Source organism: Hypomesus transpacificus, chromosome 7 (assembly GCF_021917145.1).
Source record: "Hypomesus transpacificus isolate Combined female chromosome 7, fHypTra1, whole genome shotgun sequence".
Classification (NCBI taxonomy): Eukaryota; Metazoa; Chordata; class Actinopteri; order Osmeriformes; family Osmeridae; genus Hypomesus; species Hypomesus transpacificus.
Window position 1 is genome coordinate 2,385,485 of NC_061066.1, and position 12,801 is coordinate 2,398,285.

A 12,801-nucleotide genomic window follows, 5' to 3' on the forward strand; every position below is an offset into this window, starting at 1 on the left:
GATTACAACATACTGTGGGTCTGGTCTCTGTTTCACTAACAGAAGAATAAGATGCGTTAGCTGGATCTTAGTGGTGAAGGCATTGTGGTCTTAATGTAGTTTTCCTTAAGGCGAAATCGGATGATTTGGGAATAATACTTCCCAAATCATGGGAATCAAGTCTTGGATTGGCTGTAAATGAATAATTAGATGTCAACCTGCCGTGACCGGTTGAAGAAAAAACCCAACAATCACTTAAAAGATAAATTTGTTTATGTGATCTTCTCACATAGCATGTACGTTTACTCTATCCACATTGTTTCAACGTGATATATGTTGTCCTTTTTTACAATTTGACATTATGGTTTTTTAGCATGCACTTCAGAATGCCAACAGATGGCTCCACGAATACAGACTTCAAACTAGAATTGTCCTCACATTTAAAACATACAAAACATGAACCTGGATCAATAAACCTTGACAGTTGTGGAGGATATGGAGAAGCACAGCATTGGACTACCATGACTTGTACAAGTAACCAAGACATGTACTCTACAAGAGACACAAAAATACATGTTCTGAATTCAAAGGATAAACATCTTTAGAATTACAACTTTGTCATAGAATACATAATGAGTAGTGACCTCATTGTTAGGTCAGAGCAGCAGTGTACTGTACTACACAGGTAGGACTGGGGCTAAGGGAAGGAAACTTCAAAGCCAATGACTGTTGACTGTCCTAGTCTTTCGATTGGTAGAGTCACAAATCAATCCTCATTCAGACAATGAGGGGATGATTCCTTAGCTTTGAATTCTTTTTATAGACATACGTGTCCTCATTTTCAGTTACTAAAATCACAGTGTGAATCGGTGCATTCGGATTTAGATTCTTATTGCAAATCTTTTCTAATTGTTGGCGATGGTGTTCATAAGTCCAGGGTAACATATCTCAATGGAATAATCTTTATAATTTTTTCCAACGTGTTATAATTGTTTCAAGCTGGTTATCTGAGGGAAGTAAATATTTCATAACTAGGTCTTACTTTACTTGCCCTACAATTATTTGTTATAGGTCTATAGTTCCGTATTCTAAAATACACACATTTGTAAAACACACACCAGAGCAATGAACCCACTGAAAACTACCAAGGGAAACCAAAGCATTGATGGCCGTATGGAACATTTATTCAACTTAGCACATTAGTCTCTCTACACTGTATATATGTAATAGTTCATATATGAATACACTCCATTTTTAGAACACAAAGTGCCTCAACTGATACGTCTTAAAACATTTATTGCAATGGGAAACACCACGGTAAGTTGAGTGATTAACATGACAGATCGTGGATCTTCTCTGCCAACTGCCTCGTTACCTGACTCACCATCAAAGGACAGGTGAGGGGAGGAGCTTCTTGGCCCAGGTGTGCTGTGTCCTATTTACAAATCCAACATGTCTATACATATACAGTAGCTAGCTTTAGGAGTTGTCCTTTCATTTTTATTAATTTTTTTACTTTAAATTGTTTCCCTCTCCCCCTCAAGTCAAGAAGTAGACAGTGTTCGCTGTGGAATCAGAATAGTTCTTCCAGTACTGTAATCCTATGATTCTCTGAACTTTCTTTGCTCTAAGTCTTGGACATTTCCTCTCAGAGTGATTGTGGACCTGAGGCTGTCAATCAGGCCTCCATCCCCTGCCTGAGTGTTCCATTGGGCCGTGTCCACGGTAACGCTTCATTGTCTGAATGGGGGATCCACACCCATAGCGAGTCATAATCCACTGCCGATGATTGCTCTATCCCACCGTCATTCACATATGAAAAGTCTGAACAAAATATAAACAGGTCACATCTCTAAATATCAGAAATGCATCTGCCTCTATAGAATACAGCTGAGTACGCTAACATGTAGACTGACGTTAATTCAAATCTATGTATTTACATTTGCCCCCTTCTCACTTACAGTTAACATAATGTAAACATGGATTGAACTGTACACAGATCAATCACATTCTATGAATGTATAGACTTAATTGTAAACTCTCAAATGCTTAGTATTGCCATAATTGGGGAGCAAGGGGTGATTCAATCATTTATTCCCATACATACAGTCTGGAGAGACTGTTAGCTGAGGCTTGTATTTAATTTGGAGACAGTTTGTGTTAAAGCGTAAGATGCACATGATGATGAGCCAGTTGCTTAGCAACCTAACTGCTACTGGTATAGACATAAGATTGGGTCTTCAGCCTCGCCTCAGCCTCGCACCTGTTGTTACATTGGCAAGGAATTTATTTGTGGCGTAAAATGTCAATAATGAATCAATCAATCAATAATCAATAATGAATCATGTGTTATTCATTTCTTTGTGTGTGTGTGTGTAAAGAGGATCCCGGTTGATTGTGAGGAAGATGTAGTGACATGGGCGATGCATCAAGGACATTCCTGCTATCTGTCAGAGAACAGAGGTATAACACAAAGTATGTTCTTGGTTAGGGCTTTGTAAAGAGAGAAAGATAGATAGAGAGAGAGAAGTATGGAGACAGAGAAAGGGAGAGAAGGAGAGCAAACAAAAGATGGAGAAGGAGAGGTAGAGAGAGTGAACGAAAGAGAGAAAACAAGAGAAGGAGAGGTAGAGAGAGAGGAAGAGAACATTTGTGTTTGGGACTGTATTGCTGTATTCACATAAAAAGTCATGAGATCCTCAGAAAATCCAAATGTTTATGGTTTCAAGGATTGAATTACCCCTCTTGCCGAACACCAGAAGCACAGATCTACATACACTGTAGATCTACATTGTGGTCTGAACCTTCATGCCACTAGGACAACAATTTTACCTTAGCGGAGATGCCTTTATCCCTCCGTCATTAAGACAGAATGCTGTTCTCTGCTTGAGTGAAACCAGTAAAGACAACCTCTTTGCAGTTATCTGTGAGTAAACAATCAGACACAATTCAGCTTGGCAACAAGGCAACAGTCGACCAAACATAGTTTAAATGAACAGCAGAGGAGCGTAACCCACATGCAAAGTGAATAACAAAAAGCAAACAATAATGTTTGTTTTCTTGTGTGTTCCGCCAGTGGAGACAAAGCCAAAAGCACGATGCAGACACAGCAGGTCAGATCCGAGGCACATTCCCAGACCCACAGTTTTGATCTTTGCTCCTTGTTGTTTTTCTGTCTGTCTCTCTCACCACATTGCTTGCAGACGATGACAGGATGGTCCATGCAAGCATGACTAGGCCTAGTGGAAGGTGAGAGTGACAGGAGGGTGGGCGAGGAGGCATGCGTGCTTGCGTGAATCAAGACAAAGTCCTACACACATCTCCCATAACTCCCACCCCAAAGAAAATGACAACAAGCAGACACAATAACAGTCATGTGAGATTAAAATGAAGCAACATCATTTCTTCTTTTTTGGAAGCACTTTTTTTTCTTCAAAATATAGAAATGTAGCAACATATAATTTCCCTGATCCTATAAGTCTCCATCATGCAATGTTGTGACAGCTACTTTTCAGGCAACCGCTAAAAAAGTCCCTTATTGCCATTAATATATATTAATATTGAACTCATCGTCATTTCAAAGTGACGTAGGGCAAGCTAAACTAAGGTGGTCAACATCTACAGCATCAATAGTCCATTAGTGATGGGGATAACATTAGGTTAAAGTATCCAAGCCACTAACATCAGTCCTGATAGTGGCTAATCAAAGGCGACAGCATTTACAAAGTCTACATGACTGAGCGATGTTGTTACTCGTCAATGGCTTGTTGTGGGTGGATGTGGATGTGGGGGGGTTGGAGGCTGGCCTGAGCCACCGCTGGGGCCTCACAGGATGGAGGGGATGGGGGATCGGGAGCGCCTGAGCGGGCAGGGCGAGTCGTAGGGCGAGGTGACGGGAGACAGCCTCAGAGCGTTAGCGGCCATGCCTGCTATGTTGCTTAAGCTTCGGGATTTCTCACAACCTTCGGACGGCGAGCGAGCGAGCACCGGGGGGAGGCAGGAACGGGGACGTGAACACACACAGGCAGGCACACGGTCAACGTTCCCAGTCCAAGCCAACCAAGTGAACCGAGACAAGACAAAAGACAGGAGACAGGAGACAGGAGACAGGAGACAGGAGACAGGAGACAGGAGACAGGAGACAGGAGACAGGAGACAGGAGACAGGAGACAGGAGACAGGAGACAGGAGACAGAGCAACAGCAACATAGTGTAGGGTGAAGACATGCACAAACACCCCCAGGTGATAGATAGAGGGTGAGGCCATTTCACTGAATATGTTGGCAGGTCATAAAACTATCTAAATGATCTTAAATCCTTATGGAGAGGAAGTAAAGCCAACATGCCTATTTCATACAATGACATCATTACTGTGTGGTTAATTCAACCATGTATTAAGAATAATCTGTGACAAATATGCAATATTCCAATTGCAAATTAGTGGCATTATATACAGTCATGCTGAAAACAGCTGTTCAATTATAATTTGCTCACATTTGGTATAAAAGTCATTGAAAAAACAGCAAAAACTGAGTTATGTAAACATGGTATATGCAATGTTGTGCTATGCCCTGGACACCACACATCATGCAGTATACAGAATGATAAGTATTTTCCCACAGAATCATAAAAATGGTAATGACCGTGACAATGAGTCTTTAGCAGAGAGAGTCAGTGAAATACATTGAAGTCTATTATAATAATCTCATAGCTCCACACTGTAGTATGTAAGTATACACTATCGTCAAACCTCCTCCGAACCAGCCAGAGTTAACACAACGGACCAGTTAGTAGCATAAACACACAGTGAGAAGAGGACCAGCCACCAGAAAACCTGATCATCCTTCGTGGACAGAGCTCCATTCACTGCACAGAAAGAGAACTTTAAATGGAGGCGCTTCACAACCAGCCGAGAGGGGGTGGAACAAAGGCTGGGCCTGAATCCGTGCCGACAGGTAGCACGGCTCTAGAAAGGACCGCATGTTTAATGCATGAACCCTGGCACAGTGCTGTTCACCACCACCCACTGGGCCAGCATAGACTCACGGCCCAGCTGGACGCCCGCCTCCTCACCCTAACAACAGGACTTCAGTAGCGTGCGTTTGGGAAGTACCGGGTGACTACATTCCCCACAATGCACTGCTCTGTGGAAGGGGAAGCTAAAGCCAGTCCCAGGTGGGTTGAAACCAGCCCCAGGTGGGCTGTCCCCGGGCCCAGCGCCGTGCTGGTACTATGGCAGGGTGCTGCTGGGGATGCCTGGGGCAGAGTGAGCTGATCCTCTGATTGAGGAGCTGGCAGATTAGTGGTGGTAGTGGTTGTGGTGCTCTTCACCAAGCATCCGAGAGTGGGGCCCAGAGAGGCTCTCAGCACATGTGTGGTCATCTTAAAGACGCCTACCTCGTCCTTCACAGGATTGGAATTCTTATTCAAACCCAATAAGAAAGCGGTTCTAAGAGTGTGGAACGTAAGTTGATATATTGACCTTGTAATTACTGGTAGACTTGTGTTACTCTGCTACTTCTCCAGTACAGTAGCGGAGAGTGGTGTTTCAGGCCCTACAGCTATTTCGTGAAAAGCAGATGATTGAGATAGTCTTCTTGGAGAGGCAGTTAACTTCTGATGGCAGGCAATTAGCTGAGGTTTAACTGAGTACCATATTACACTGCAGATCAACACAGCATTCACACGCTTCAAGATGGAGGAGATCAAATTGAGGAATTAGGACAGCAAAGAAGCTTTAGGCCTAAAACGTTGATTAAATGATGTAAAAGTGTATTTTTTCATAATGAAAACATCATAGCAGGACAATTATTTGCTGCACATGCAGCACAGGAAATAATCTGTTATTTTACAGACAGTGGAGTTTCATCCACATTTACATATTCCTCAGTCTATCGCTTTGTCAGTCAAATTTCATATTTAGTCTTCATTTGATTATTTGGTCTACATTCCAGTACAATAAATGGAAATAAGCACTTCCTTTGGGATTTTTGAATCTTGAAGATGTACACATCTTGTCTGTTCTGACACTGTATCTAGATACCACAATGAGTTACCTCATGTATCTATGACACCCCCCCACCCTATCTTGAAATTACACACACACTAAATGAATAATTTATATTTGAACATCTTATTCCAGTTATAGCTAGACTACACAGCTTTGTGTCTGGAAAGAAAGGAATATGCAATGAGTGTTCAATTGAGTTTGTGAATGCTGTTAGTAATAAGATGCAGGAATCTGATGGGTTTGTCCAAGTGTATAATAATAACATATTATGGTACATTTCATGATAACATCATGGTAACACTTTACAATAGTGCAATTGCAACAAAATGTCATATGGAGATCTAATAAAACAAGTGGGATGGTTTTCTCCTAAAGCACATGTGTCAGTAGGACATATTATGGGATGGCACCTCAGTACCTGTCTTTCGTATCCCCCCATCGGCAGGGCAGGTGTAGTCCCTGGCGGCCAGCAGGAAGCAGGTCCCCTCGCTCCTCTGGTCCTGCTCCTGGGTGCTGGACCGGCGCATGGGAACACGCTCCTCTGGGGACATGGTGAGGTCACTTCCTCCACTGCAGTCTGCTGAGAGCACTGGATGGTGTTGGTGAGGGAGGGAGGGAGAACGACAGAGAGAAAGACAGAGAGAGAGAGATACAGACAGAGAGAAAGCAAAAGAGAAAAAGAAAGAGAGAGGAGAAAGATAGGGGAAAGGTGTGGATGGGGGTGAGACAGTGAGGGGTTAAGGTGTCAGGAGTAACATCAAACAGCCTCCCACATCAAAAACACGTGCCAAATGCCATGAGGTCCACCACACAGCGGGAGAGAGGTCAACGTTCATATAGACAGAACACAGTCGATGGAATGAGTCGAGCCACGCTTTGTATTTTGTTGCAATGAAAGCAGTCGCGCGGGAGAAACACAACAGACTTCTGTGCGAGAGATGTGTGAGTCACACCTTATGCTGAGAGAACACATTTATCTGGAAGAAATGTATGAGAAGACAAATCAGAATGTAGATAATTCTCCAATGTACGCTACAGTACTGTACATTGGTGGTTCATTTAAAAGAAATCTCTATGAATGATTTACAGATTGAATCTTAAATGCCATATAAAACCTTGGCCCGCAGTACATTAATGAAATACAAATATTACGTCTCGTAAAGTAATTTATTGCTAAAAAACCTAGAGCATACGCATACCCTGAGGAATTCCTTCATTATAATTCAAAGAAACCAGGAACACAGAGGTCGACACTAATTTCCATCAATATCAGACGTGTCAGAGTACGTTACTGACACAACCCTGCAGTGGAGAAACAGCCACCTACTCATCCAAACACAAAAGAACAATCCCTCCTTCGAGGCCAGACTGTCTATCCCTGACTCAAATCTTACACTAAAAAAGATATGCTGTATCTATGTGTAAATATACAGTATATATATATATACAGTATTTCACCCCCATCTCCCTCATCCCCAACTCTCAATTCCTTTCGCATGCCTCCCTTTTCACTGTGGCAATTTGACAAAAGCTGTGAGTCGCAAGTGTTCAATCTTTCACGGATGCAGAGGAGAGCTGCAGAGGAGGTGGAGACCGTTCAGAAGGGAAAACCCTTCTGTTCCCCGAGGAGAGTCAGTCAAATGGCCTCCATTTTCCACCTGAAATTAGATTTTCTTCTAGATTCCCCCTCTCTGTGTCTTCTCCTCTATACATAATAACCCATTCCCCACCGGCCTGGGAAGTGCCACATGAATATTTTTCAGCCCTAGCCCTCGTCCTCCACAGCATGACCCGCCCCGGTCTCACCCACATTCCCACCCATTCCCCAACCTTCCCCCGCCTTCCCCCGCCTTCCCCCGCCTCCCCCACCTTCCCCCGCCTTCCCCCGCCTCCCCCACCTTCCCCAACCTTCCCCCGCCTTCCCCCGCCTCCCCCACCTTCCCCCGCCTTCCCCCGCCTCCCCCACCTTCCCCCACCTTCCCCCGCCGTCCCCCGCCTTCCCCCGCCCTCCCCCGCCTTCCCCCACCTTCCCCCACCTTCCCCCACCTTCCCCCGCCCTCCCCGCCCTCCTCCACCTTCCCCCGCCCTCCCCCACCTTCCCCCACCTTCCCCTGCCCTCCCCCACCTTCCCCGCCCTCCCCTGCCCTCTCCCATCTTCCCCTGCCCTCCCCCACCTTCCCCCGCCCTCCCCCACCTTCCCCTGCCCTCCCCACCTACCACGCCCGCCCCTGCCCTCCCCCATCTTCCCCCGCCCTCACCTGAACGATGACGCTCCGGGACCCTGCTCCCCTTCACGTGGCAGAGGTCGCCCTGCGTGCTGTTGCAGGTGGTGTTCAGGCAGGGGGTGTCCAGGTCGGCCTTGCAGTAGATGGGGGAGCCCCCCTGCACAGCCTGGGGGATGTGTTTCTTCCTCTTCTTGGGGAGCTTCTGCTTGGCCATGGCCAGGGAGTAGTACATCCCAAAGTTATTCACAATGACGGGCACGGGCATGGCTATCGTCAGCACCCCCGCCAGGGCGCACAGGGCGCCCACCAGCATGCCCGACCAAGTCTGCGGGTACATGTCGCCGTAGCCCAGCGTCGTCATGGTGACCACCGCCCACCAGAACCCGATGGGGATGTTCTTGAACATAGTGTGGTCGCTGGCTGTGGGGTCGTTGGGGTTGGCGCCGATGCGCTCGGCGTAGTAGATCATGGTGGCGAAGATGAGCACGCCCAGGGCGAGGAAGATGATGAGGAGGAGGAACTCGTTGGTGCTGGCGCGCAGCGTGTGGCCCAGCACGCGGAGACCCACGAAGTGACGGGTCAGCTTGAAGATACGCAGGATCCGGACGAAGCGGACCACCCGGAGGAAGCCCAGCACGTCTTTAGCAGCCTTGGACGACAGGCCGCTCAGCCCCACCTCCAGGTAGAACGGCAAGATGGCCACAAAGTCGATGATGTTTAGCACGCTCTTGATGAACTCCAGCTTGTCCGGGCTGAAGATCACCCGGACCAGGAACTCGATGGTGAACCAGAGGACGCACACTCCCTCCACGTAGGTGAGCGCGGGGTCCGTCTCAATCTCGTACTGCGGGCCCGGGTCTGGAAGGCTTTCGTTGCGCACGGGGTCCGTCTTGTTGACGATGGTGTTGAACGCCTCGTGGGTCTCCAGGCAGAAGGTGGTGATGGAGACCAGGATGAAGAACAAGGAGGCAAAGGCTACGAACTGGAAGACAGGACAGAGAGAGAGAGATAGAGAGCGAGAGAGGAGAGAGAGAGGGACAGAGCGATAGAGAGAGGAGAGGAGAGATTAATGCCATTAGATACAATGAATGCAGATTGAGTTACAACCTATTCGCAAGAACATTCAATAAACATTGAATGTTATGTGTAATACTGTATAAAAATAAAGACACAAAAAAATGTATAACAAAGAAAATAGAAAAGTTGACGGTTGCAAAACATCACTTCAAAGATGACGTGTTTGGCCCATGAAACTGTATCGTTTTGAAGGTCTGCTTTTCAGAGCTGTAAGGACGACAAAACAGAACCATGCTTTCCAGCTTTGACCTCTCAGTAGCAAACAATGCTGCTGGAGCATCATCAACTACTACAGACACATGTTCACCCTGCTGCTACTGACGAACAGGAAGCAGAGGTCACCTCTGGAGGTTTTCCTGCCACCCCGCCCTCCTCTCTAACTCTCCCTCTATAATTGTCTTTCTTTCTGGCTCTCTCTATATTCCTCTCTTCCCTTTTCTTCCTGGCTGGCCCAGGACTTGAGGCATATGGCCGGCCACAGGAAGCACTTCTCCCTCTGGCCTGGGACAGACACATGCTGGGGTAGAGCGGCCAGGGACGGAGGCACGCTGGGACCGACTGGCCAAGGTTCTGTGGCCTGTCAGCAGCAAGTGGCACCCCTCCTCTCCCCTCCTCTCCTCCTCTCCCCTCCTCTCCTCCTCTCCTCCTCTCCTCTCCTTTCTCTCTCTCTCTCTCGCGTCCCCGAGCTACAGTGTCTCCAGAACACGGTTCTCAGGAAGGCCCCAAGGCAAAGTCAGGCAGAGACAGATAAACAGCCCTCATGGGTCCTATTTGTTGGCCCTCGAGCCTCGTTTACTGGGCAGGCTCTCTGGCTCACTGGTGGGGGTTGATGGGAAGGAGGAGAGGCTTCTGAGATGGATCTGGGATTACTGTAACTGGGATTGATCATTTTAGTCAACTGACAGTTATTAGAGACTAAAGACCTGAAGACAGATACTGTGGTGACCTTACATACAAACCGTCACTGACATTTAACGCCCTAATATCAAGGTGACACACAAATCATTTTTGGACATATGGAGATTGAGCATGCTGCCACAATCATGTCGAAAGCACGAATGGATTTGAGGGGGAAAAAAGGGTGATCCACACTGTGTCAACCGTCTTCTGAGCAAGAAAGAATACCATAACTTTGGTAACTTTGGACAACCAGCAGTATAGGTGTGTGTGTGTTTGTTTGTATTTGCCACAGGTACACAATTTACCACTTCCCCTCTCTACACCCTCCATCAAATTCTCTTGCTCTGTTTTACTTCACTACTTAACCTTTCTTTAAGCAGGGATGGTGCAATTAAGACCACAGCAAAGGGTCTGGCGTGACAGGCTCGCTTCCCAGAACCACATCACACTCTGTCTTCTGGTTGGATGGCATGACTCACATTGTCTTGCTCAGGGTATTGCTGGCACTATGTGGGTCATCCTCGTTCCTATGTAAGTGCAACAGTGTTTTCAGAATCGTAGCATGCTCCATGAACCATGTATTAGACATGGGTTTTTACACAGTTTTATACATTATTACTTTAACAGTACAGTCTTTGCTATTTATTCATCATTTTTTGGGTACCAAAAGGTTTTTGTCAAACTACTCATCCATGATTTATTTTCATTTGACTGAATCAGTGAACTGGCAACTCAATCATGAATATGTATTAAACCCCACACATATTCAAGACAACAGCTGTGTATGACGGTGGTGGATCGATTATAAATGTTAAAGTAATACGCAGGACATCAGCTCAGCTGTTACCAGGAGGTTGATGATGAAATCATCAAATCATCATCTATTCACAGGAGTTCTTTTTTTATTTGTCCTTTTTTCTACTTCCTAGTTGTGTTATTTCAACTCCATTAATTACAAAAAAATTACTTTCTTACCAAGACAGATTGGGTTTGTTCAGTTTGCCCCTATGCAGAGTATACCAAGCATACAAAAACAGACAGTATTGTAGTGAACATTAAACGTGGCCACAAGTGACAACACATTGTAAATGTTGCGTCTTCAGTGAGGAACAACTGCTGCTTCATGCTGGGGTATCATTTGGTGTCACATACACCACAAACAGGATGGCAGGATGTGCCTCATCTCCACTCTCTCATTAGTCCCCCCTATGGCCTGTAACGACCAAATTATGTCACTGGACAGAGACAGGAAGACATGCCTTCACACGCGTGCACACACACACACACAGATGAAGAGGAAGAGAGAGGAAGATAAGAAGAGAAGAACAGATTAAAAGAAGAGAAGAAGAGAAAATATGTGCATGTCTTCCCTTCTCCCTCCCTGCTTTTCCTGTCTTTAGAAACATATCTGAAAAAGCCCCCCCCACAAAAATGTCTTGACAAAAAGAAGACGAGATCAAGCTCTTTTCGCTTGTATTTCATGTGACACACTCTGCATACTAAATGACATTTAGGGTTCCAAGCACCTTCTCATGCTTACTCCCATAAATCCCGTTGTGGGAGGTGAGGAGGCCCGCATCCCCCAAGGGTAAATACTCAGCACATGTACAGTTTAACCTTCTATCACCACGGCCGGTGAAATAAGGCTCCTTCTCTCTTCCTCTCCCTCTACGGGGAACTGCTCCAATCAGCCGGCCTATCAGCCGACACAAACAGCCGACGGGAAGCAATTCGCAGACAAGACCCGATGCACGGGTCGTTCTTCAGAAGACAAATCGCATCACTTTATCGGGGCGCCTCAGCCTGGAGCTGTGTGTGTGGACGCGTGGAGACACGAGGAGGACGGCAGACAACACGGTTCAATCACGGTGCCATCTCCCCCGACAGATTAGCCTCACCAGTCTGACTGGAAGCAGAGTCAGACAGGCACACTGACACTGGAGCTGGGCCAGGGGAATACTATGAACTGTGACTGATACAATGATGGCTTCCACCAAGAAGAGGAAGGGAGAGAATGCAGGCTGGGAGGATGATGAGAGGGGTATTGAGGTGTGGAACGCTTCCCGAGAACAGAAGGAAATTCTCAAATCCGTTGCCGTGTTGGGACACCTTGGCAAACATCCACGGGAAACAATCCCCCCCGGATCAGGCAAGCACGCCTTCGCAATCCTCTTCGTAAACAGTTCGGCAGATCCGGCCAATCAGAAAGCCTATTACTGGCGCCTCCTCTGGACCTCCACCATCTGTTTTGATGCTGTGGATGTAGAGCTTCGCAGCCTGGCTTGGTAAGGAGCAGCCGAACACCACATGACTGAGAACAACCATACTGTCTTGGCTCTGTGCCCCCCCCCCCCCCACCTCGCCTCCCACGCCCCCCTCCCCTCATAAAGCGTGTGTGACATCACCACATAGAGGGGGACCCCGAAGGTTTCGACATAAATACGTTTTTTCAGATCACCCCCCACACCACCATCACCATCACCAACAACTCAACCCCCATCCTTGACCCCATCCCCGACGCTTCCTTTCCCATCCTCCAGCCCCATCCACCCACTGGCTTATTTGTGATTTGTGGTTTGGGCTAGTTGGAACAGCTACGGCAGAGCATGCC

General features: G+C 46.7%; 1 protein-coding gene across 2 annotated transcripts in view; it reads right to left on the reverse strand.

Moving 5' to 3' along the window:
• Positions 1–234: 234 nt before the first annotated feature.
• The window catches only part of kcnc2 (potassium voltage-gated channel, Shaw-related subfamily, member 2), a 46,599-nt gene continuing 34,032 nt past the window's right edge, over positions 235–12,801 (reverse strand). The window contains exons 2-5 of one of the 2 annotated variants that reach the window (XM_047023305.1): positions 8,247–9,195; positions 6,407–6,577; positions 2,812–2,903; positions 235–1,803 (exon numbers count right to left, since the gene is read on the reverse strand). In XM_047023305.1, coding sequence (XP_046879261.1) covers positions 2,842–2,903; positions 6,407–6,577; positions 8,247–9,195 — 1,182 coding nt within the window. In that variant the 3' untranslated portion in view covers positions 235–1,803; positions 2,812–2,841. Of the gene's footprint in view, positions 1,804–2,811; positions 2,904–3,603; positions 3,942–6,406; positions 6,578–8,246; positions 9,196–12,801 lie in introns of those variants that run through there. The other variant, XM_047023306.1, reaches the window with a different exon arrangement.